Raw genomic sequence first — 23,436 nt, 5'->3', positions numbered from 1 at the left:
CCATCAACATTCTGTGCATGAGCTGCTTTCTGACATTCTAACTGAAAGTGGGTGAATATCAAAATACATGATAGAAACATTTTGTTAAACCACTTACAAGTGTTATGTTGACAACACTATTGAAACAATTACTTTTTATTACAACTGTACATGAATAAATAGGCCATTTGGCCCTGGACTAATAGGGTATTCTATTTGTCCATTCTATTGGCTCTATTCTATTTTGAAGACTTGAGCTGGCTGCACAAGTCTAATTTAAGGCTCTCACAAATAAATAGTATGGGTATATTATACATTTTCTGAGTCATCAGAGTGCCTTGAGTATTGAAGTTGTTGAGTTTTGTGTCTGTGGTGTTCTTTCATGCCACAGGGATAAAAGAAAGCATACAGTTTAGGCGGAAATTGGGGAAAAATGTGTGTTATTTCTGGTTTAAAGAAGTCATGTGACCTCTGTGTTTGTCAGACAGATTCAGTCCTGGGCTTAAATGAAAGCCTAAAAGGTCCCCTTTCCAACGATACCAAGCACCATATTATAGAATATTGACAAAATCCCTAGCATGAGCCTAAACCAGATATAGACCAGATTTCAAAAACGGAATTCATCTTAGAGGGTTAGTAACTTCATGAGCTGAAAAAAGTGATTTCGCTACCACCCCTGCACTGCTATCGTGATTTTTCTAGTACTAGGGGTGTATACCTTGCCAAAAAACAATGATAGCATTTGCCCCCCCAGATGATACCGATCAACCCCCCTGGCTCATGGACTAAGTGGACAAAAGTCTATCAATGAGTCCAGGGATGATAAATGACATTAGAGTGACAACTAATGACAACTAAAATGCTCGAGGATGGAATTTGCGAACATTGAAGTCAATGTTATAGGCTACAACTGGCACATGGAAATGTAAATATCATTCATTTTACACTGTATTTTTGTCTTGTTTCCAGTCCAAATATCAAAAAATAATAATAATTCTTAAATCAAGATGCATTACTAAAGTAGTAAAATGCTATAAAATATTATTAAATTAAGTGAGTTTTTGCTTAAAACAAGCAAAATTATCTTGTTTCTGTTTGAATTAAGATTATTTTTCTTACCCCATGGACAGATCATTTTGCTTGTTTTAAGCAAAAACTCACTTCATTTTGATTAATTCCCCCAGAAAACAAGACATAATACATTATCTAATTTTACTTATCTAGTAAATGCATCTTTTGTTAAGATTTTTTTTGATATTTGGACTGGAAACCAGAAAAAAATACTAAGTAGCCTAAGAAAAGCATTTTTTTGCAGTGGGGTACCGATGATGAAAGGCTAGAAACTGGAAGTGTAGATAAATATTAATATTGCCACTTACCTTCTCTTGGTGAAATGGGAATGGGTGGTCTTTTTTCACAAATCTCGAAAAAACTTGGGAACCAACGCCCACGAATTTGAGGCGATCTGAGGGTGGTTGAAAGGATTTACATAAGTAGGCTAACCTTACAATAAATTAGTTCAGTCTGAACTATTCCTTTACATCCTTGGGTTATCCCCAGCAGTTGTGTTTTGCTCCTTGGTTGTTGAGCAAACGATGCAATGACTTCTTTGGCCAATGGCCACTCAATCTTCTGGCATAACGTTAGCGGTGTAACAGTTGAAAGAGAAAATATTTCATAGACTGACAAAAAAAAAAAAAAAAAACTTTCATGCGTCAGAAACCGGTACTCACTGGGGACCATTAGCAGGAGTTTAAAAAATGACTTTATTAAGCTTCGTAAACGTTTCGAATGTTTTGTGTCAAACCAGCAATTTCGGAGAGCGCATGATGGGTCGGTAATGAACGATTCGTTAATTTTATGTCACGTGATTTCGGCAAGCATGCAATTTCGAAAGTTCGACGCTAGGGGTATTTATCTCAAGGTGACCCCATGATCTCTTGTCGTTTTTATAATTATACACATTTAATATGCCTATATAGTTTAAAACATGATCTGTCGAAGAAGTTGAATCACTTTAATGAAAAAGTTTGCAATTGGTTTGTAAAAGGTCTCACCTCATTATGTTTGGACAGCAGATGTCAGCGTGATATCTCCAAAAAGTCACACCACTGTGTTCCTCTTGATGCTTTGCTTGTTTTGCATCATGTTGGAACAATTTTGGCTGAGTAAATATAACCTAACATTAAAAAAATATATAAAAAAAATTTAACTTTAAAAATGTAACACGTGTCTGAACGGGTATTAACTTCTCGTTTATTGAACTGTAAAATAATACATTGTACTGTTGTAGTTCTTAAAATGTATGGGACATACACTAAAATCACTGCTCATAAAACCATCTAGCCTACATCTCTTCATCTCCCTCTCAAAGAAAATACATTGCTTTATTATATATGATCGCATGTCAGAAATTAGATGTGTACTCTGTACTGTTAAAATGCGCACAAAAAAAAAGTGATTTGGGATGAAATCAGTCGGACTTTTATCTTAGAAAGTGTACATCCAGAATCCTTCACTACCGGAAGTGCCGTGCAGGTGAAGGCTTTGGGAAAAAAGATCCACCCATTACCATCAGGAGAATATGGATTCCTGCTAAATTGTGGATAAATACGATTAGAGCAAGCCTCGGTATTACCATTATTCTGGATTTGTGTGTTTAATGAAGTATGCATAACTGCTGTGATAGCGTCATTCCTCTGTAGGGCGTGCAGCTCGCGCTTCTGTTCACTGAATACATTAAAAGGGGAAATGATTTTTTCCCCGGTATATCTGTGTTTTAAGACTCTGACAGTGTTTGTGTCTGCTGTAAATAGTCGCTGTCTTATGCATTTGAACTGCACTGATCATATGATCACACCGCGCAGCTGATCTGATGCTGATTTGCATTGATCGTGATGATGTGCTGGTTCCCATAGAAACAATGAAATCTATTGTAATATTAGCATTACAATTATTAAAGATATGCGTGTACTGTGTATTGATAGACTGAACAATGGTTTGACTTTTTTTTTATCTTTTACATTTTTGCATCTTTTCATAATTTTTAAATGTAATGTTTAAATTGAGTCTAAAAGGCTGTTTAATGGCAGGACAACATGGTTTCGATGAAGTTTGTATTTTTTCCTGGGTAATAACGGTTGAAAAGTTGAGTAGCTTTTATTTTTAGCCAAGATTTTAAAATGTGTGAATGGTATAAAGAATAGTCTTCTTCCCCTGAGGAATATTTCTTTGAGTATAATGTGTGATGACTAGCCCCAGTCTCCTGTATTTGTTTATCCTGTCAGTTCATGAAGCAGAAGAAGATGGGAGGCTGGAGTGTGTTTGTGAACGGCTGTGTTTGGGCCATTCTTCTCCTGGCTCTGTTTGGAGACTCACTAGCATCTGCGCCCGAGTTCGATCCCTACAAAGTTCTTGGAGTGTCCAGACACGCCAGCCAGGCCGAAATCAAGAAAGTGTACAAGAGACTCGCAAGGGAATGGTGAGTATTCAGTGCAGACATCACTGTGGAGACAAACATGCACTCTCGATAAGTAAGAATCTGCTTGCTGTGAATAAGGTTTTTTCGTTTGATTCATAATTAGCATCCTTCTCTTTGACTTGTATTAGTGTGCTGTAAAGAAGACATATTGTGTGATGATTATGTAACTCTCTCATGATGATGTCTGAATGTAAACAGCCACATTTGTGCATTATCCATAGGCATCCAGACAAGAACAAAAGTCCTGGGGCAGAGGACATGTTTATCAAGATCACTAAATCTTACGAGGTACGATGGTTGCATTGTGTATGTAAGAAATAATATTAAGGAAAAACAATATACCTAATACATATGTATCTACTGTATGCGTGCATCCGTAAGAAATTATAATATTTCTAAAAGAAGTCTCTTATGCTCACTAAGGCTTATTTTATTTGATTAAAACCACAGATAAAAACAATAATATTGTGAATTTAAAGGTCTTTATTTGAATATATTTTCAAATGTAAATTATTCCTGTGATTAGGGGTGAGCGATATGACCAAATTCTTATTTCATGATATGAGAAATTGTATTTCACGATAATGATATATATCATTATATAGTTATGTGGTGTTATTTTATCTCATTCATGTTATTAAAAATAAGAAAAAAAAAACACAATGCACAATGCAAATTAAAAACAATAAGACAAATACAATATAACAAAAATATGAATCAAATGTAAAAAGTAAATATTGCATAGTCTTCAGTGTATGAATTCAATTTAAATGTATTCTTATTAAAGTAACAAAAAGAAAGTTATTCAGTCAGGAGCAGCAAGTTATTTTCTCTTTTGTTTGATTCACACAATCACATTAATGACACAGAGCAGCAGGGAGGAATATTAGGCTGCTGTCACTTTAAGACCAGACGCACGTATCGATTATATTGCTACACATCTGATTTACACCCAACTGTTTGCTTTTGTTTGATTTTATGTTTATTTGACCATTCAAGCGCAATAAGACGTGAAAGAGAACTGAATTCGCAATCGCATGATTTATAGCAATTTGTATTTCAGAAATTTGGCAGATCAGTAGTGTTTTCTGTAATGTATGTTTACACACACACACACAAATAAAATCTGCTCATTATAAAGACTTCTTTTAAGGGTTCACATGCAGTACACTAACAACATGACCAAAAGTCATTTTTGAGAGGTTTCTCCCTTTTTTTTTTTGTCTAACGCATAAAATAAGCAGGAGATTACATAATTTTAAGTATCAAGCAACTGGTGTAAGATTCGTGTAAACATTTGAAATATGTTTCCAGTAACGATCATGCATGTGATTCACTTTACATAGATTCTTTCCAATGAGGAGCGAAGGGCAAACTATGACCGTTTTGGTCAAATGGACGAGAATCAAAACTTTGCACGAGCGCCACAAGGCTTCAGGCACTTTCATGACAGTTTCTACTTCGATGAGTCGTTCTTTCACTTTCCTCGGACGAGTCGAGATTTCACAGAGAGCAAGCACCTCCTTCACTTCAACCAATACATGAACGAGGTGCTGCCGGATAGTTTCAAGAGGCCCTACCTGATCAAGATCACGTCAGAGTGGTGCTTCACCTGCATTCACATTGAGCCCGTATGGAAGGACACAGTGCTGGAGCTGGAGCCATTAGGTAGGTTCAGGATCATCACCCTCACAGTTGATTCATGTAGAGTTGTGTGATATGAAGGCCAATTCACACTGCACCGATGGACGCCAACCAACGGCAACAATCATCAGATTTCAATTTTCAGACATTAAAGGAGTATTTCACTTTCAAATTAAAATTAGCCTGTGATTCACTCATCCTCAAGCCATCCTAGGTGTGTATGACATTCTTCTTTCAGACGAATACATATATAATAAGTATTATTAAAAAATATACTGGCTCTTCTGAGCTTTATAATGCTAACCAACAGTTTGAAGCTCAAAAAAGTGAATCCATCCATGGTTAAAGCGATGAGTTTGTGTGAGAAAAATATTCATATTTAACATCTAAAAATCTAGCTTACGGCCATACGCAGTCTACTTGCGCAACTTGTGATGTCAGAAGTAGCGTAGTGCGTCATGGCGTAGCGTAAATATCAGCACATTACTCCCAAAATTTGAGCTTAAGCTGGAAGCTAGTTATTTTACTTTATAAAGTTTTAAATATGAATATTTTTCTTACACAAACTCATGGCTTTGCTTCTTCAGAAGGCCTTCAGAAAGCCCACCGGAGCCATGGATGGATTCACTTTTTTGAGCTTCAAACTGTTGGTTGCAATTCACTGCTATTTTCAGGATATTTGTATAAATAACTCTGATTGTATTCGTCTGAAAGAAGAAAGTCATACACACCTAGGATGGCTTGAGGGTGAGGAAATCATGAGGTAATTTTCATTTTAAAGTGAACTACTCCTTTAAACAATGAACATGCTCAGTCTGAAAACAAGGGCCGACCAAAGCCTACGGACCGACAAACGTGTCTATTGTTGTTGCTGCAGTGTTAGCAGTTAGCCTTAAGAATGCATAAAACACAAGTATTGGGTAAAATACAATAATAGTCTATTGTAGATGTGTTTTTTTTTTTTTTGAATATAAGCTCTTGTTTTGATTTGAAGGGATTGGCATCGGTGTGGTGGATATTGGATATGAGAGACAGCTGGCTAACCATCTTGGTGCCCACCGCACACCTTCCATACTTGGTTTAATCAATGGCAAAGTCACTTTCTTCCACTACTCTGTGGCCAGGGAACACTTGAGACAGTTTGTGGAAAGCCTTCTGCCCCAGAAGCTTGTGGAGAAGGTAGGACTCTGAGCTATATTTGAGTCAGGTTCAACTGCTCAATACAAGCATTGGCTCTTGTTGCTACAAATATGGACTATAAATATATACATTCATATGAATGATGCTAAAAAGAGTTAATAATTGAAGTTTTATTCAATTTTATTTCCTTTCCCCTTTATCTTCTTTTCCTCTCCCTTTCCTTTCTATTTTCTTTTCCTTTTCTATTCATGTTCCTTTTCCTCTCTTTCCCTTTCAACTTTTTTCTTTCTCCCACTTTTCTTCTCTTTTTACTTTTTATTTATCCATCTCTGTTCATTTTGCATTTCCTTTTTCTTGCCTTTTCCCTTTCTCTTCCTTTGCTTCCCCCTTTCCTTTCCTTTTCCCTTTCTTTCCTCTTTCCTCCCTTTCCTTTTGTCCCCTTTCTTTTCCTTTCTATTTCATTTGCCTTTACCCATTTCCTTCTCATTTTCCTTTCTTTTTCCAATTCATTTCCCATTTCCCTTTCCCATTTTCATCCCTTTCCCATTTCCCTTCTCTCTTTTACGGTTCCTTTTTCCCTTCATGTTCCTTTTCCTCTCTTTCCTTTTCCATTCCCTTTCTTCCATCTCTTTTCACTTTCCCTTTCCCTGTCTTTTTTCTGCTTTCTTTTCCTTTCTTTCCATTTTCCCCCTTACATTACCCTTCCCACTTTTCCTCATCTTCTTATCCCTTTCCACTGCTTTTAAATTTTCCTTTCCCCCCTTTTCTCTTTTCCTTTCTTTTTCACTTCCTGTTCCCTTTTCTCCCTTTCCTGTTTTTATTTCCTCTCCTTACCCTCCATCTATTCCTTTTATTTCTTTTTCTATTCTTTTGTTCAAGGTGACGGATAACAGCTACCTCGAGTTTTTAAACAGTTGGCGTGAGGAGAATAAACCAAGAGTGATAATGTTTGATGTAGCATCTAATATCCCTCTTTTGTATAAGGTGAGTGTTTATTATATTAACTGTTGAAATAGTCTGTCTTCTAAATCTATTTTCTTGACACAAGTTGTTATATGCTCTTGTTCACAGCTCACCGCATTTGCCTATAAAGACTACGTGAGGTTTGGCTATGTGGATATGGGCCTGACCGAGACCTCCCGAGTTGTGCAGAGTTTCAACATCAACACATACGCTCCCACCATGCTCCTGTTCAAAGAGAACACAGAGAAACCAGCTGATGTTATACAGGTGAAGCCCTGCTCCCCATTTGCTAACAGACTGTGTACCAGTCGTTGTTGTTTTGCTGGACAAGTCCTCTTCTGTTTTTACCCGTAGGCAAGAGGGATGAAAAAGCAGATAATTGACGAGTTTGTGTCCAATAATCGTTTTCTGCTGGTTCCGCGCCTGGTGAATCAGAAACTCTTCGATGAGCTGTGTCCAGTTAAACAGTTCCACCGTCGCAGGAAGTAAGAAATCTGATTGTCCTCTAATTGTAGCTGATGGACTTATGTTTCTGTGAAAACTTCATCTCCTGTCTCTCTGGTCGCCAGGTACTGTGTTCTTCTCGTTACTGGTGAAGGAGAGCAGTTTGTGTCTGTGAATGAGGCGTTCTTTGACTTTGCTTCCTCCAACACTAAAGAAGTCCTCAGGTTTGCTTATGTTTATCAGAGAAAACAGCAGCCTCTCTGTGACACCCTGCTCAAAAAGGACGACACAACCCCTCCACAGGTCAGTGACATTAATGTGCTTATACACGCATAACAGGCCCGTTTAGTCACCTTTTTTGATGCCATATGAATTTCGGTCTTTTGTGCGTATGACTTCAGGTGATTGTCCTGGAGAGACGCAGCGCTGCTGGAAGGGTGTTGTATCGGACAGTGACGGGTGGATGGAATGGGAGTGATGATGATAAGCACCGCCTCCATGAGCTGCTTGAGCTCCTGCAAAGAGACCCCTCCTACCTTACCCACGATGCCATGCTGCCTGAACTGAACAACGAGTTTGCGTCTGTAAGTCACACGGAGTAATGAGGGGATAAGATTGTCTTTGTGACTTTGCCATTTCAACTCTGAGATTTAAGGATTTCAGAATATAGTGTTGTACCTCAAGATCTAATTACTAGAAATGATAATGAGAGAAATACTGAATGCAATCATATATTTTTTTTCTATTTTTGTTCCAGATGTTTCTGATTCAGTGGATAAACACTGCATATGATTACCTCTCTCAATTTTACTTTGATCTTCTCTACTCTAACTGGTGAGCACAACCGTAGAATTCACAGTCCTGTTTAAATGCAGTTTCTTTCCTCTTTTCCAGTCAGACTTAAGCCTGTCATGAACCAGCCTCGTATTTCCTTGTCTTGGGGACAGATTTACGAACAGGTTGCGCCAGCGCAAACCCTCTTTCGGCGTCAGGATTTACTAAAGTCACGTAGTGAAAAATTAGCGTTGAAAAGGCATGGACAGTTATTTTTGCGGATGACCTCATTGCATATGCATTTGTTGGAGTTTCCCTTTCAGACGCAAAATTTATGGGAGGAGAGTATTTAAATGAATCACGCAAGGTGGTTTACTGGTTTGCGCTCATCAATTAACTAGTATTTGCAGCCTTATTTAACACCCATAAAAGCATGTCTTAAACCAGATGCTAATTTGTGCTGAACTTGTTAGATTGCGTTCATCATTATGGAAATGATCAGGCTGCGTCTGTGTTATACATTTCATGCAAAAAAAAATGTAAATACAAATGTTACAACAAATAAGAACAGACTCAACTAACTAATAATGGCATTTATCAGTCAGTCTGGTAGTCGCGGGGGTGTGGGGGTGGAGTGTCCTCGCCTATAGAGAGAAATGCACATTGAGTTAAACGTCATGCAGTAAACGCTGTACTAATTTAGCTTCCGCACGAACGCTTGGATATGTGTCTAATGATAGCACACATTTATCTAGGTTACAGTAGAGCGAGAGGCCATGTAAAGTGGCTAAAGTTAGGCTACCATGTTTGAGATGTAGGCAAACATTTGCATGCAGAGTTTGTGTCACATTTTTGAGATCCTCCTTTACCCTCTCGAAATGATCCCACACTTTGGATTTCCTGTCCAACATAATCACCACATGGACCAGCCATGTTTATGATCTGACCATCATGGACTTCACCAACTCCTGTGGATTTTTTTTCTGCAACCAACTGACCAAGCCTCTTCTCATCGATTAACGTTTGGTCAACTATTATGGGGCAGCACTACTATTCTCATTGATTTTTTTAGTTTTTTTTCCATTAGTTGTTGTAGCCCTACAATTTTTTTTTTTTTTAATAAATGAGAAACCTAAGAGCTTACATCTAGTTCTGCTTCCCCCAGGCGTGAGATGATGCCCGTACTGTCTCTGATCTTCTCCGCTCTTTTCATCCTGTTTGGGACTGTAATCATTCAGGCTTTCAGGTAGGACTCCAGGTTTGGTTTGTTATATCCCAGTGCATTTCTAAGGAGAGTTGTATATTATATTTACCTGTTGTTGTTTTTTTGTGTTTTTTTGATGAACAGTGACTCTGGTGAAGAAAAACCAGCCAAACAAAAGACCACTGATTCACCAAAGACAGCGGAGAGCTCTCCAGGACCTGAGAGCACTTCAAGGTGTGAAACTGCTTGTTTGAGATGATATAATTGAATGGCAAAATTGCACAGTGACATAACATAACAGCATGTTAAATATAGAATTTGAGATCACAGGCCCCGTTTACACCTAGTATTAAGATGCGTTTTGGACGATCGTATCACAAGTGGATGAAGGAGACACTTTCCCGATCTCTTTTGTTCACTTTCAACCACATCTGTCCTGATTTCTGTGAGAGGAGGGTCTGTGGGTGGGTAAATGTATCTGGGGGGGTTCAGATCTTTTGATGTAATGGACAAAATAAGCTTGTGCAATTGAGACAACAGAAAAACATACAGAGAGCAGCAGCAGCTTTCGTTTCGGCGCTCTGAGCCGCAAGACCAGCCGAACGCTGTGAGTGTGTGTTAGAAATCAGGAATGGTGAGAGAACATTGTGCTTGGTGTGTTTTTCATCTTCAAACCAAATTTGGAACTTTAGCCGACAACGTTTAAGTCCTGTCTGGCCTCTGGAAGTGGTCAAAAGTGGACAAGCTCTAACTGTTGTAGATCCCGTTTACACCTGTATTTAGCGCCGTCCACTTGTCATTTGATCGACCAAAACGCATCTTAATACCATGTGTAAACAGGACCACAGATGTGTTTAGCTGTTTATTAGACAAATTCCTAAGAGTTGGTTTTCCTGTTACAGTCGTCCACCTAAAAAGAATTTTGTGGAGGTGACGGAGCTGACGGACATCACCTACATGAGTAACCTAGTCAGGTTAAAGCCTGGGCACATCAACGTAGTGCTGATCCTCACTGATGCTTCTAAGCAAGTGCTGCTCAGGAAGTTTGCCAAAGAAGTATATTCATTCTCAGGGTGAGGCCTGTGTGTGTGTGTGTGTGTGTGTGTGTGTTTGTGAGAATGCTAAAACCTGTTTCTGGAGATCAACCTTCTTGCAGAGTTTAAGTTGTGATCCTTTCAACACTAACTTCCCAGCTTGATGTGTTGCACATCTGCAAAACCAATTGTAGCATTCGTCATCTTCTTTCGAGCTTTAGACAACTGAGCCGAAGTTCAAAACTCAAAGATACAACATAGGAATATTCCTAATCTGACTTTGAATTGAACGCAGCATTAATTCTGACCCTGCTCTTGCACACGTGACTGTAATTTTCAATTAAGGGCTTCACACTAGAAAAATCTCTGAGCCATTTGACGAGTAGGAATGCATAGGGTACGATTTAAAGGTGTGGAAATAGATAGGGCTGTGTTTTCCTAAAGCATTGTAAGCCTTAGTAGATCTTGGAGAACACTGGTGCCAATGGTTTCTACAATCTACTTAGCCTTGCAGTGCTGTTAGGAAATACAGCCCTGGTCATTTTGAAAAAGCACAACTGGACCCATTATTCTAAAGACAACATTTTTGAAGCATTGATCATAGTAGCCAATCACGAACATATATGTTGAGCGCGTGAACACAATGGCCAACCAGAGGTGTTTAAGAATCCGCTCAACTGCTCTCAAAATGCTAGAGGGAAATGCTGGTATCGTCACATTTTTTTTATTTCAGTACCGACGTAGTACCGAAGTCGGTACTTTTGACAACAATACTTCTGACATTCAAAATACTCCAGTTATGCTGCAATCCGAACAACTCAGTCCAGGATTCTCCAACTTCCACTTGGAACAACCTATGAAATTTCCTTTAGATATGATGTCAAATGACACTTCTCACTTTACAAGTTGGATCTCCGACCTTAAGTGTTGTTCCAGTGATCATTTTCAAATAAAACGTTGGAGAATTCCAATTTCCAGTCATGCTGCATTTCAGACAACTCAACCTTGAACTTCCCCACCTCCACTTGGAGCAACCAATGGAATGTCATTTGGATATGCTGTCAAATGATGACTATTACAAATTCGATGTCCAAACTTTAGTGTTCCAGTGGTCGTTTTCAAGTAAAAAAATTGGACAATTCCTATTTCCGAGTCTGGAAAGTAGTAGTAAAGGATAACTGTCGCCAAAATGCAACCTAGGGTCTTTTTGTTAATCTACCCGAGGCAAACTTTCGTTTAAAAGCATAATTAGAATGGAAACGCCACTTTTAAGTTTGACCGTATTTTCGTTTTCGGTCAAATTGCCTTTTCAATGGGAGTGAATGGGGCACTTCTATGATAGCATCAAAAATCGCTATTTTTAAAACACTAAGAAGGCTCGACACAACATGAAACTTTGCTGGAAGTATCACCAGGGGCTCTACACATTGTTTGTGTACACAGAGTTTACTGAAAAGAAAGATTTTGAACAACTCACAGTAGCTGTGTCCGCCGGCTTTTTGACAGTCAAAAATAGTCGATCTCCAAATGCAACGCAACAGGGAGGAGAGTAAAGATGGAAAGCTCCTAAAGCTTAGTTCCATATAAATTCACAGATAACTAGTTGTTTTGTCGTTAGTGAAAATCAATATTGACCTTGTATTTGAAAAAGGATCCTCATATAAGAAACAATACTAAAATTCAGAGTCAGTTCATTCGCATTCGGAGATCGACTATTTTTGACTGTCAGAATGCCGCCGGATACAAAGTTATCCTTTAAATGCTGAAAGAAAGTAGATCTCCAGTAGCTGTACTAAGCACCCCTGCTCTAAACGTAAATTTTGTAACAAACAAATCCAAAAAAGCTATCCCTACTTCCTCTTGCAGGTCTCAGACTCTTCACTACTCGTTTTTAAACGTGGACAAGCACAGCCAATGGATGGATTCACTCATGGAGTCGGCTCCTGATGCCAGGCCGTCAGACTGCTTGGACGAAGAGGAAGAGGAGGAGGACACCACCTCCAACAAATCAGACTACACTGGCCACGTCCTGGCGCTCAACGGCCACAAGAAGTACTTCTGCCTGTTCAGACCTGTGTTTACGGGGGAGGAAGCCGAATGTAGCAGGTGGTCCGACGAGGATGCGTCCACAGCCGGGCCAAGCAAACCCTCGAGGTCCCGGTCCAGTTCCCGACAGAAGGCCACCACTCTGGAGATCCACCACAAACTGGACCGACTGGGTCTGTGGATGGAGAGGCTCATGGAGGGAACTCTACCAAGACACTATGTTCCGGCCTGGCCCGGCCTGGACACCATAACGCCACAGAAATAAGACTCCCGCTTGTCCTCAGACCTATTGAAGGAGGCATGTTGTAGTGACGTGAAAGATGTTGAATTCTAGCTTTCAACATCTTTTCTATCCAAATGACTTGGTTATTATGTGATATTAAGTTATTCTGTAAAACGCACTGGTTATGAGTAGAGGTTTTCTTCATTTAGAGCACCATGTGCTCGTCTGCTGCTTTAGGGGCGAAACTCCTTTCCATCGGCAAAGTACACTGTCTTTTTGTTAGAATGGTTGTTTCATTACTGTAAAGATGCCAATATCCAGATAAAGCCACTCTGTGTAGCTTCCAACAGGGCTAAATGTGTCTTAACACAGCTGGGTATATGGCGGCTACGGCCCATCCTTATGATTTTGTCCAGGACCCGGTGAATTCAAGCGATGGCCCTGGGTTCAGAAGCAGTTCGTAGTAAGGTAACCTTTCTGCCTTTTTTCCCAGTCACTATTTGGAATATAGAAATAAGAAAAAATGTGTGTGTGTGTGTGGGGGGGAATGGTTTAGTCAACCCATTTTCCTTATGCAAAATCTCTAACTACAAATTAACTAAACTGTGGTGCATGAAAAGGTCACTGTTGCGTTTTAAAAACTTGAGAAGATACTGCCATTTGTGCATGTGCTGCCTTTCCTCAAACTCCATACTTTTTTTTTAATGTCATTTGCACTTTGATGACTTGCTTAGGATTCTTTAATTCATAAACTTAATAATATTTAAATAGAGGTTCTAACTGCATCTGAATTAACATTACCAGTTGAATCAGGTTAAAATTGTCTCTAGATCATCAGTTGGCTTTTTTTTTTTTTTTTTTTTAAGAAAATGACTTGGTTGCACTTTTTTGTGGTTGATTTGCATATCATGTGCATTGTTTAAAAATAATAATAAAGTTTGAACTGTAACCACATGTTTTAGACTCGTATTTGTAACTGTATTTATTGAAAAACAATAATAATTTGAAACTTTAAAGTATATAAATTATACATTCAACATTCCCGAACACATTATTAAACACCATTAATCCTCTTTCTAACTACACAGTAAAACTCTGAGGTACAAAGACTTTCTTGGCTCTTCAAAACTCATTCCGAATGTTCACTTTCTTCATTCTTAAGTCATCCGGACCGAAAGACGCAGGTAGCAGTTCCTCAACGGTCATCTCCACAAAGGAACCGTCAGGTTTGGTCAAATACACGTCCCAGTTAGCACCAAACTGAAAAAGTGAAAGAAAAATAACATGTTTAATGAAACCTGAGTATGCTGCGTGTTTAATTAATGTGAAATACTGTGGTAAATGACACTTGCCTCCCTCATAAACTGCCTACAGCCTCCACAGGGGGAAATGAAATGCTCGCACAAATCACTGAAAGAGCAGAAGACACTTATGCTAAGAGAGTCATCTTCCAAATATGGAGCTAGTTAAAATGGTTACAGATGTTATAGCGCTTATATACAGCCACTAGAGGGCCTGTTGAATACAGTAGAAGTTTACCTCGCAATAGCAATGGCTTTGAAATCCTTGTAGCCCTCAGATACAGCTTTAGAGATGGCAGTTCTCTCGGCACAGATTCCCAAGTTGAAGCATGCGTTTTCCACATTACAGCCTGATCTCGAGCAATAATGAAAACATGATTAATTTCGTTTTTTTAATTTCGGCCCCTGTGTAAAATTGTAGGAATCAAAGGCCTTGTTTCACAGACAGGATTAGACCTTCAATTAGGACATTTCAATGAATAGTTCACTTAAAAATGAAAATTCTGTCATCATTCACGCAACCTCAAGTTGTTTCAAAACTATGAATTTCTTCTGCTGAACACAAAGGAAGATATTTTGACAAAAGTTTTTTTTTTAAATGGCGTCAATGGCGCACATCAACTTTTTGTTTACTGACATTCTTCAAAATATCTTCCTTTGTGTTCAGCAGAAGAAAGAAATTCATACAGGTTTGAAACAACTTGAGGTTGAGTAAATGATGACAGAATTTTCATTTTTAAGTGAACTGTTCCTTTAAGTAGCTTTTTTTTTTTTTTTTTTTTTAAGATGCGTCAGAGCAAGTTTAAAGCAAGTTGCTTTCAGTTAAAACAGCGCAAACATGCATTTTAGTCTTGGACTATAGGCTTAACCTCGTCTGTGAAACGGCATAGTGTCCAAATATGTTACATCACACTGTAAACACACATGGGGTACATCTCGAACTCGTGTTTTGTACTCGTGTTTTGTATTTATATTGGCTGGTCAGAAGGGGGCCTGTCAGGTCAGGGATCAAGGTTTTTATCTACTTTCTGTGATGACAAAACTGTCCTTACTGCAGTCACAGTGACTAACACATGGTCACTGAATAACACTGAGTGCTGTTTCACAGCAGATCAAAGCTGTGACAGTTGAACTGAGAGAGCAGTGATCAACTGAAATACTCAATCGAATCATTAGTTAGCGATAGCATTAACTTAGCTGTTTAGACCAACAGAAATAATCAACGTCAGGGACATGTATGCTAAATAATTGTGCACTGGATTTGATATTAGGTTACAGTGGGGCTAAAGGTGCACCGACGTCAAAGGCGCATTTGATTTGATTTTCCTGAAACCACTAGATGGCAAAAATAAATAAAAACTTGCCATAGCACTTTCCACAAAACATTTGCTTTTTGAGATGCACTAGTTGCTACTCTGATCTAATATTTTATGTTTTTTTGTTTTTTTTTTTAATGTTATAGATTTAAGTAGCAAATGAGAATCGCTAAAATTATTGAATATATTTTAAGACAAAGGTCTCGTTAATGATTTTTAGTTTTGTCCAAGCTAATTAAAGCAACGGTTTTCAATAATGGAAGAATATGCAAAAGTATGGTATTTGGGGTAAGAGGCACAATAATTAACATGATAATTAATAGCTGGCTGACATTTCCATTTGTTTATATTTTTCCATTCTTTTGATTCAGATGGTAAATCTCATGTGTTAAGTTACGTGTCCACCTTAGAGATAATCACCATATTTATAATGAAACCATCATATTTAAAAATATGATATTAATCATATCATAGAATAAAATATATATTTTTGTTTCTACTGTAAATCTATATTCAATTATTATGGTATCTCATTCAATGCTTTCATAATCTTTACTTTTTAAAATAATAATTTTGTTTCTGTGTTTTAAAAATATATTTTTATGTTGACATTTATAAAAGGTATGATAAAAGGCCTGCCTTGCAACCTAATACATTTATAAGATTTTTAAACAAAATAAACCACTTTTATGCTTTATTTTCACACAAAACCTGTTGCTCACCTCATATTATAACTGAAATTAACTTTTACAATTCAGGCATTCCCTCACCTGTGAAAATCGTCCCGTCGTGTGTCAGGAGCGCCGCCCCGACTCGAAACTTGCTGTAGGGGCAGTAGGCAAACTTCGTGGCCTCTAGGGACTTCCGAATCAACTCTTTTATCCCCAACAAGTTCCCATTCAACCCATTAACAAGCTCATGTCGCATATTTTGCTCTCCCATGTTGCTATGCTGTGTGTGTAGAATCTCTCTGTGGCTCAACAGCCTTGACTGTGAATTTGTTTTTCCAGATCTGACATCCAATCCCCTTTTCCCAGATTTCCCACCTCCCTGATGTTCTGTGTTTGATGTGTGTGATACTGTCATGCTGAAAGGTTATGTAATTTCCAGTCAGAGTGACAGCGACCTTTTTCGTAGCCACACCAAAACAGTGAGGATGAGGTATAAAGGTCACTGCGCAATAATACACGGACATTCCCAATGGAATTACGATGAAAAGCATTCGCTTTTCACAACAGACTGCTGGAGATAAATAGGCCAACAGGGATAGTAGGCTGGGAAAATACTTGATTTATTTAGTTTATGGTCTCCTGCCTTGAAATAAAATTAAAAAGAGTTTAAATCAAGATAACCATTGAAGTTTGTTGGAATTTAATTTCTTGCCAATACAATCATGAATTTAACCACAAATGAAAGTCTGATATCCAAAACCCGTATATTAAATGTTTCTTGTTTGTTTGTTTTTCATTCATACATTTTAACTCCTCGTTTGAAAACGTAAAAGAATAAAACAACTTTTAATGATGGTATACATCTTATCTAATAGACATTTACCGGCGTACTCAGTATGCCAAGTCTTTTTGATGGTGTGGCAGTTCAACAACCTGTGGAAAAAGAACATTCTAGCTGTTGTCATTTTCGATTATCCATTTGATCCAGGAGACGTAGTTGCGGACTTTGGTGTAGACTCCAGGGAAATAAGGGTTGGCACAGCTGATGCCCCAGGACACGATCCCCTCAAAATACCCATTACAGATGAGAGGCCCGCCAGAGTCGCCCTGCAGCCAAACACAGCACAATGTCACCACAGATCACACAGTGTTAAGCATTATACCATGCTGTTTGTTTTAGCAAAAATGTATTTGGTATGCACATTGTCCTCTCTCTCAGAGAGAAAACCCCTGCTGCGCGGATTCACCTGGCAGGAGTCTTTGCCGCCCAGCGGGGAGCCGGCGCACACCATGTTGTCTGTGATTCTGTAGTAGTAGTAGTATTGACACTGAGGGATGATCTGGACGTCCACAGCACGCAGGACGGGGGACAGGTAATAACTGTAGACTTGAGTGACACCCCAGCCGCTGACTATGCATATTGTGCCCCCTGGTATAGGAGCGAGTGAGGTTGGCATCACGGCTGGCTGAACGTAGGCATTGAGCTCTGCGGGCTTCTCCAGCTGATGCACAGTTCCAAAAAAGAATTAACATTTTAATATTACAAATTTCATATGTAACACCTATAAACATATAACTGCTTTCATCCAGATTAATTCATCCCCGCTGTTACAAGGAGCGTTTTAGGAAGTCTTTTTTTCCAACCGCAATCAGAATATACAACCAGCGTTATACAAGATGACAGACTATATTCTAGGATTACTTGGTTGTATATAATCATAATGCTTTGCGAAAGTCTTCTTGTTGTTGTGAATGTTGTTTAAGTTCTTAAAGTCTCCTCCAGCACACCCCAAAGAATTTCAATGAATTTAAGCTCTGGACTGAGATCATGAAAATTGTTATTTTTGCTCCCTCCCAACAATTCTTTCACAATTTGTGCCTGATGAATCTTGACATTGTCATCCTGGAATATGGCCATGATGTGTCTTTCTACATGGTTGTTTAAGAAATTAAAAGCTACACACTCCATCAATTAGGGTTAGATGAACTGTTGCCAAACATATAACCTGCTAGAAACATAATAATCACTGCAATAATGATCCAATCATAGACTCTTAAGCATTTGCTTATTTAAATCCAAACAAAGTTAATGTTTATACGTGTGTGTGTGTGTGTGTGTGTGTGTGTGTGTGTGTGTGTGTGTGTGTGTGTGTGTGTGTGTGTGTGTGTGTGTGTGTGTGTGTGTGTGTGTGTGTGTGTGTGTGTGTGTGTGTGTGTGTGTGTGTGTGTGTGTGTGTGTGTATAGCTGTAATCTAAATTATTCTACCCCCATTGCAAATCAGGTTTATTGGCAAAATTTACCAGCTGTTTGCTATGAACAAATCAAACAAAAGTAATTGAAATAGCTCAACACAACAAATGGCAAGTGATTTCCCCAAATTCAACTGAAATGACTTCCACAGTCTCAAAATTATTCAACCCCCTGAATAGAATCCCTCACAACAGCATAAATCTTCAAAACAGGTGTTGTCTCAAGCACATCTGATGCAACTAATCAAGGGTTCATTAGTTGCACCAGGTGTGCTTGAGCTAGAACACATGAAACATCTGAACTGGCTAGGTTTGTTGAGTGTCACGTTTGACTGCATGTTAGAAATTTGGCTTAGTCAAAAGAATGGTCCAAAAGGTTAAGAGAAGATGTCATCGTAGTGAAGGCACTAAATGTTCCTAGACACAACAATGGAAGAATAGTTCACAAGTTCTAAAGTTAAAGGAACAGTGGTTACACTATCTGGATGGGGCAGAAAAATAAAGCTATCAATGGCTGCAACCAGATAACTGAGAAGGCAAGTTCAGAAAAACCCTTGAGTGACTGCAAAAGACCTGCAGCAAGACTTGGTGGCAACAGGCACTGAGGTTTCAGCTTGCACAGTAAGGCGCATACTAAATGCATGCCATTTCTCCAAGACGTACACCACTACTGACCCAGAAGAACAAGAAAAGTGCTCAAAATCATATAAATAAGCCACAGAAGTTTTGGGATTCTGTTCTGTGGAGCGATGAAACAAAACTTCGGGCGTATGGATCAGTGGTATGTCTGGAGGAAGAAGAATGAAGCATATGCTGAAATGAACACTCTGTCTACAGTTCAGCATGGTGGTGCTGGTGATGCTCTGCGGCTGCTTTGCATCCTCTGGCCCTGGAAACCTGCAGTGTGTGAAAGGCAAGATGGATTCATTGAAGTATCAGGAAATCCTAGGAGAAAATGTCATGCCGTCAGTGAGGAAGCTGAAGCTTGTTGGACCTCCCAACAGGACAATGATCCCAAGAATACCTCAAATTCCATCAAAGCTTGGTTGCAGAAGAAATCCTGGAAGAGTCTACAGTGGCCATCACAGTCACCTGACTTGAACCCCATAGAAAACCTCTGGTGGACAAGAAGGTGGTTGCAGCACACAAACAAAGAATATTACTGAACTGGAGGCCATTGCTCATTAGCCTGGTTCTACCAGACTCTCGTACATTTCATTTGTACAGAGAGTTTGGCCTTTCTCCATTGACAAACGTTAACTTCCTTGTAGGCGGGTACTCTGTTGAAGTTTAAAACTATTGGATCTGACCAGAGTCACTCTGGATCTGCCATAACCAATTGCTAACGTTTGGTCGTGATATATGTCAACTCAAACTAGCGCACAATCTCAACGTCATCGTTCTCAGCCACTCCCTCTGTTCGCTGATTGGACCGGTTAAAAATTGATCGGAGAAAACCAAAGAATACACCACAATCCCAGACGGAGTTACTGAAGGAAAATGAAATTGAGCGGAAGTACGTAGGAGGGCGGAGCCAGGCTAATTGCTCATGCAGATTCCTCAGAAATGCTACCAGAAGCTGGTGTCTGGTAATACATCTCGTTTGCAGCAGGTCATGACAGCAAAAGGTGTACTACTAAGTATTAAAGATACTTGCCATGAAGGGGTTGAATCATTTCGAGACTGTAGAAGTCATTAAAAGTTGCATTTTAAGTTGAATTTGGGGAAACCATTTAAAACATTTGTTGTGTTGAGCTATTTGAATGACTTTTGTTTTATTTGTTCATTGCAAACAGCTGCAAGTCTGTTAATTTTGCCAATAAACCTGATTTGCAATGGAGTTGAATATTACTACTGTATATATATATATATCAACCCATATATAACAACCCAAACCAATGACTAGGATAAACAAACTTATAAACTTAGATGCTATATTTTTATTTTATTTGATGCTTAATGAACTTACTTTCAAGAGCATAATGTCACTATCAAATGTCCTGTAATTGTACATGTAATACACCAGGACTCTGGACACATTGAACGTCTGCTCAAAGCCCTCTTTTTTGGAGAGGTCATGTTCACTCAAAACCACTTTGATTAAATAGCTCCTGCGAACAGATCAGACAGCAAAACCCAACAATATTACATCAGTAAACGTCAGTAAATTTAGTGTGAGGAGTTGTAGATAATATACTGTAGCATGTTTAGTTCCTTGTCAAGGTGAATTGTGATTGAAATACTCACGGTCTCCAGCAGTGGGCAGCAGTCACCACCCACTGCGGGTGTATGAGTGTTCCTCCGCAGTAATGATAGTTGTTGTACTGGACAGAGGCCTGGTACTTTATGGAATAGGGCTCAACCTCCTGTCCTCCAATGATTCTCTGCTGCAGTGAGCCTGTGAATGTGATAGAATAATGATAAAGTCAGACCTCATATGTGCTAGATAAACACTAAATGCCAGCGGCCTGTGCTCACCAACGTCTTTCAATAATGTATGCACAGAAAGCAACATCACGTTACACATGCATTAGATGAGACCGCAGTGAGTTGCTCAGGAAATGCAGTGCATTACCGTGAAGCGTCAAGGTGATGAGGAGCAAGGGGTATTCAAGGCATTTCTTCATTTTTGAGGGGTCTAGAACAGAGGGTGTTTAGAGGTTGGAAAACAAATGGAGCACAATGCAGCTGTTGTATGGGAAAACAGCATCACGTTTTACATCAAAGCATATGTCAAACAACAGGTTACCCTGCTGGAAAAAAAAAGTTAAAAGTAAAAGGTTTAGTTCAGCTGGTTTCAACTGGTTTAGCTGGTCCCTCAGCCTGGCTCAGGTGTGGTTTAGCTGGTTTAACTAAACTTGTTTAATAATTAATAAAGAAATATCAAAGAGTAAACATTGTCATCAATCAATCATAATTTTAAAATGTCTAGAAACGTTAATATGACATCATGTGTGATGTATGTTACAAAAGATTTCTATTTCAAATAAATGCTGTTCTTTTGAACTTTCCATTCATCAAAGAATCCTAAACAAAACGGTTTCCACAAAAATATGAAGCAGCACAACTGTTTTAACATTGATAATAATAATAATAAATGTTTCTTGAGCAGCAAATCAGCCTATTGGAATGATTTCTGAAGGATCATGTGACACTGAAGACTGGAGTTATGATGCTGAAAATTGACAGGAATGAATTACAATTGAAAAGATATTAAAATGGAAAAAAAGTTCAATTGTAATAATACTGGTTTACTATATTTTTAACTAAATTAATGCAGCCTTGGTGAGCAATGGAGAATTCTTATGCAGAAAAGACTTCAAACTTTTGAATGGTATAGTATATAATATATGACGTTATATGTATGATATTTATGACGTTTCTTTGCTAAAACAGAAATGGACATAAAAACTCACCCTGAGCATCGAAAGTTCAATCCTGAGCAGCTAAATCCCACTAACTTCCTTCCACACTACCTAATGTGAATATTATCTTTGCTTTTATAGTGTAACCACATCTGTCCCTTAGGCTTTATGGTCTTATTTGTACACTAACTATTCTCAAGAACAAAAACGATAACACGCAGGAACCAAAAGCTCAGTATCTATGATCGCCTCCTCTTGTTTGATGCTATCGTGTCTAAGACCGTGCTTTTGAATCAAACACATTGTGCTGCTCTCTAAGGGGAAATCAAATATCTATAGACTCTCTCATTTGACAAAATGGTTTGTCAGAGAATAGAATATCAGGTGACGGCAAAATTGGGTGAAAACGGCAATAGGGTACGTGGTGTTAAACAAAGCATCTGCGACAAGGTCTTTCCAATATCCATTAACTGTATAAATGCACATCTGTATCCTCATGGGAGAAGCTCCACCTAGAAGAATGAGTTCGCCATCTATCTGAAGTCCCTCCTTGGATGTAATGAAAATGTATTCTGATAGTGCCTCATGGGACTTGATCAGAAAAATAAATGTTGATTTCTCTCCTCACATTGTTTAAAAATCTAATGAGATACCAAATATGAAATTCTTATAATTTGGTGCTGCATTCTCTTTTATTGTGTGTAACTCATATTTTGTTCAGCCAGAACAATGTTATTGTTATTCTCTTTCCATTGAGATGGGTAGTTACAAAAGCATGGTGTGTATTTCTGAAACAAAATGCTTTTGTGAGGGACGCAGGGCAGGCAAATGTGCACGGCATCCTAAATAAAATGGACAACATGTTATGGAGTTGCTGGAAGAGAGGACAAGGAGGTTTACATTTTAGGTGTGGTCACATTAGCAACATTTTGAAGGCAAAAAAGGTCCGTTGTCTGTTGTCAATAGTATAGCGATGTGTGAAGCGCAGCTTTAGGGAAATTTGAACCCTTTGCGAAATCTGCATGGGTAAATCTTTCACCCTCATGCAAAACTCCTGTTTGCGTGGATTTTTATTGAAATGACTGTAGAACAACAATAAATGTGATTGCACCTTAAAACTATATAATTATACTGATATATTTACAATTAAGTCTTTTGAAGTTGTAGTTTTGAGCTTCTTTTCTGTCAGTCTTTGTTCTGTTTATCTTTAGTTTATCAGTGTTCAGGGTGGGTTTACACGACAGTGATATGCTTAAAACGGAGACGTTTTTCCTTTTCTGTGTACAGACGACACCATTGTCAAAATGACCGCCATTCACACGGATCCACGAAAACGACTAAAAACCCTTTAACCTGCTACCAGGCCATTAGATGGCGATGAAACACTATGACTGAACGCATGTGCATGACGTAATCGTCTTCAGAGATTCGCGGTTTTGTTGTGCACTTCGAAACCCGTTTTCAGACACCCAAACGCCGGTGTCGTGTAAACGAATGGCCAAAACACATTAAAAGTTTTACGTTGTTAGTTGAAAATGGTGTTGAGTAAACAGCCCCTTAGTTTTTCTTGTTTGACCTGCATGCCTGTTTTATTTCATTGT

General features: G+C 38.7%; 3 protein-coding genes across 3 annotated transcripts; 1 reads left to right on the top strand and 2 right to left on the bottom strand.

The window, feature by feature from the left end:
- Window positions 1-2,443: 2,443 nt before the first annotated feature.
- Window positions 2,444-13,789, top strand: dnajc16l (DnaJ (Hsp40) homolog, subfamily C, member 16 like). Its single transcript, XM_084395191.1, has 15 exons — window positions 2,444-2,610; window positions 3,267-3,460; window positions 3,682-3,748; window positions 4,807-5,128; window positions 6,099-6,283; window positions 7,124-7,228; window positions 7,316-7,474; window positions 7,562-7,692; window positions 7,777-7,954; window positions 8,053-8,235; window positions 8,409-8,485; window positions 9,591-9,671; window positions 9,774-9,863; window positions 10,532-10,702; window positions 12,530-13,789. The coding sequence occupies exons 2-15, from the start codon at window positions 3,270-3,272 to the stop codon at window positions 12,972-12,974; spliced, it is 2,385 nt and encodes a 794-aa protein (XP_084251317.1). The 5' UTR covers window positions 2,444-2,610; window positions 3,267-3,269; the 3' UTR covers window positions 12,975-13,789.
- Window positions 13,790-13,901: 112 nt separating this feature from the next.
- Window positions 13,902-16,590, bottom strand: cdab (cytidine deaminase b). Its single transcript, XM_084395192.1, has 4 exons — window positions 16,320-16,590; window positions 14,472-14,583; window positions 14,285-14,342; window positions 13,902-14,192 (listed from the first exon to the last, which is right to left on the bottom strand). Exons 1-4 carry the CDS (start codon window positions 16,489-16,491, stop codon window positions 14,055-14,057), a joined length of 480 nt encoding a protein of 159 aa, XP_084251318.1. The 5' UTR covers window positions 16,492-16,590; the 3' UTR covers window positions 13,902-14,054.
- Window positions 16,591-16,865: 275 nt separating this feature from the next.
- Window positions 16,866-21,941, bottom strand: LOC311282290 (trypsin-3). The gene is made up of 6 exons (XM_084395971.1): window positions 21,887-21,941; window positions 21,046-21,108; window positions 20,718-20,868; window positions 20,440-20,581; window positions 17,468-17,722; window positions 16,866-17,327 (listed from the first exon to the last, which is right to left on the bottom strand). The coding sequence occupies exons 2-6, from the start codon at window positions 21,095-21,097 to the stop codon at window positions 17,172-17,174; spliced, it is 756 nt and encodes a 251-aa protein (XP_084252097.1). The 5' UTR covers window positions 21,098-21,108; window positions 21,887-21,941; the 3' UTR covers window positions 16,866-17,171.
- Window positions 21,942-23,436: the final 1,495 nt, after the last annotated feature.

This window comes from Rutilus rutilus (genome assembly GCF_951802725.1).
Source record: "Rutilus rutilus genome assembly, chromosome: 22".
NCBI classification, from domain to species: Eukaryota; Metazoa; Chordata; class Actinopteri; order Cypriniformes; family Leuciscidae; genus Rutilus; species Rutilus rutilus.
This window is presented reverse-complemented; position numbering and strand designations above follow the sequence as displayed.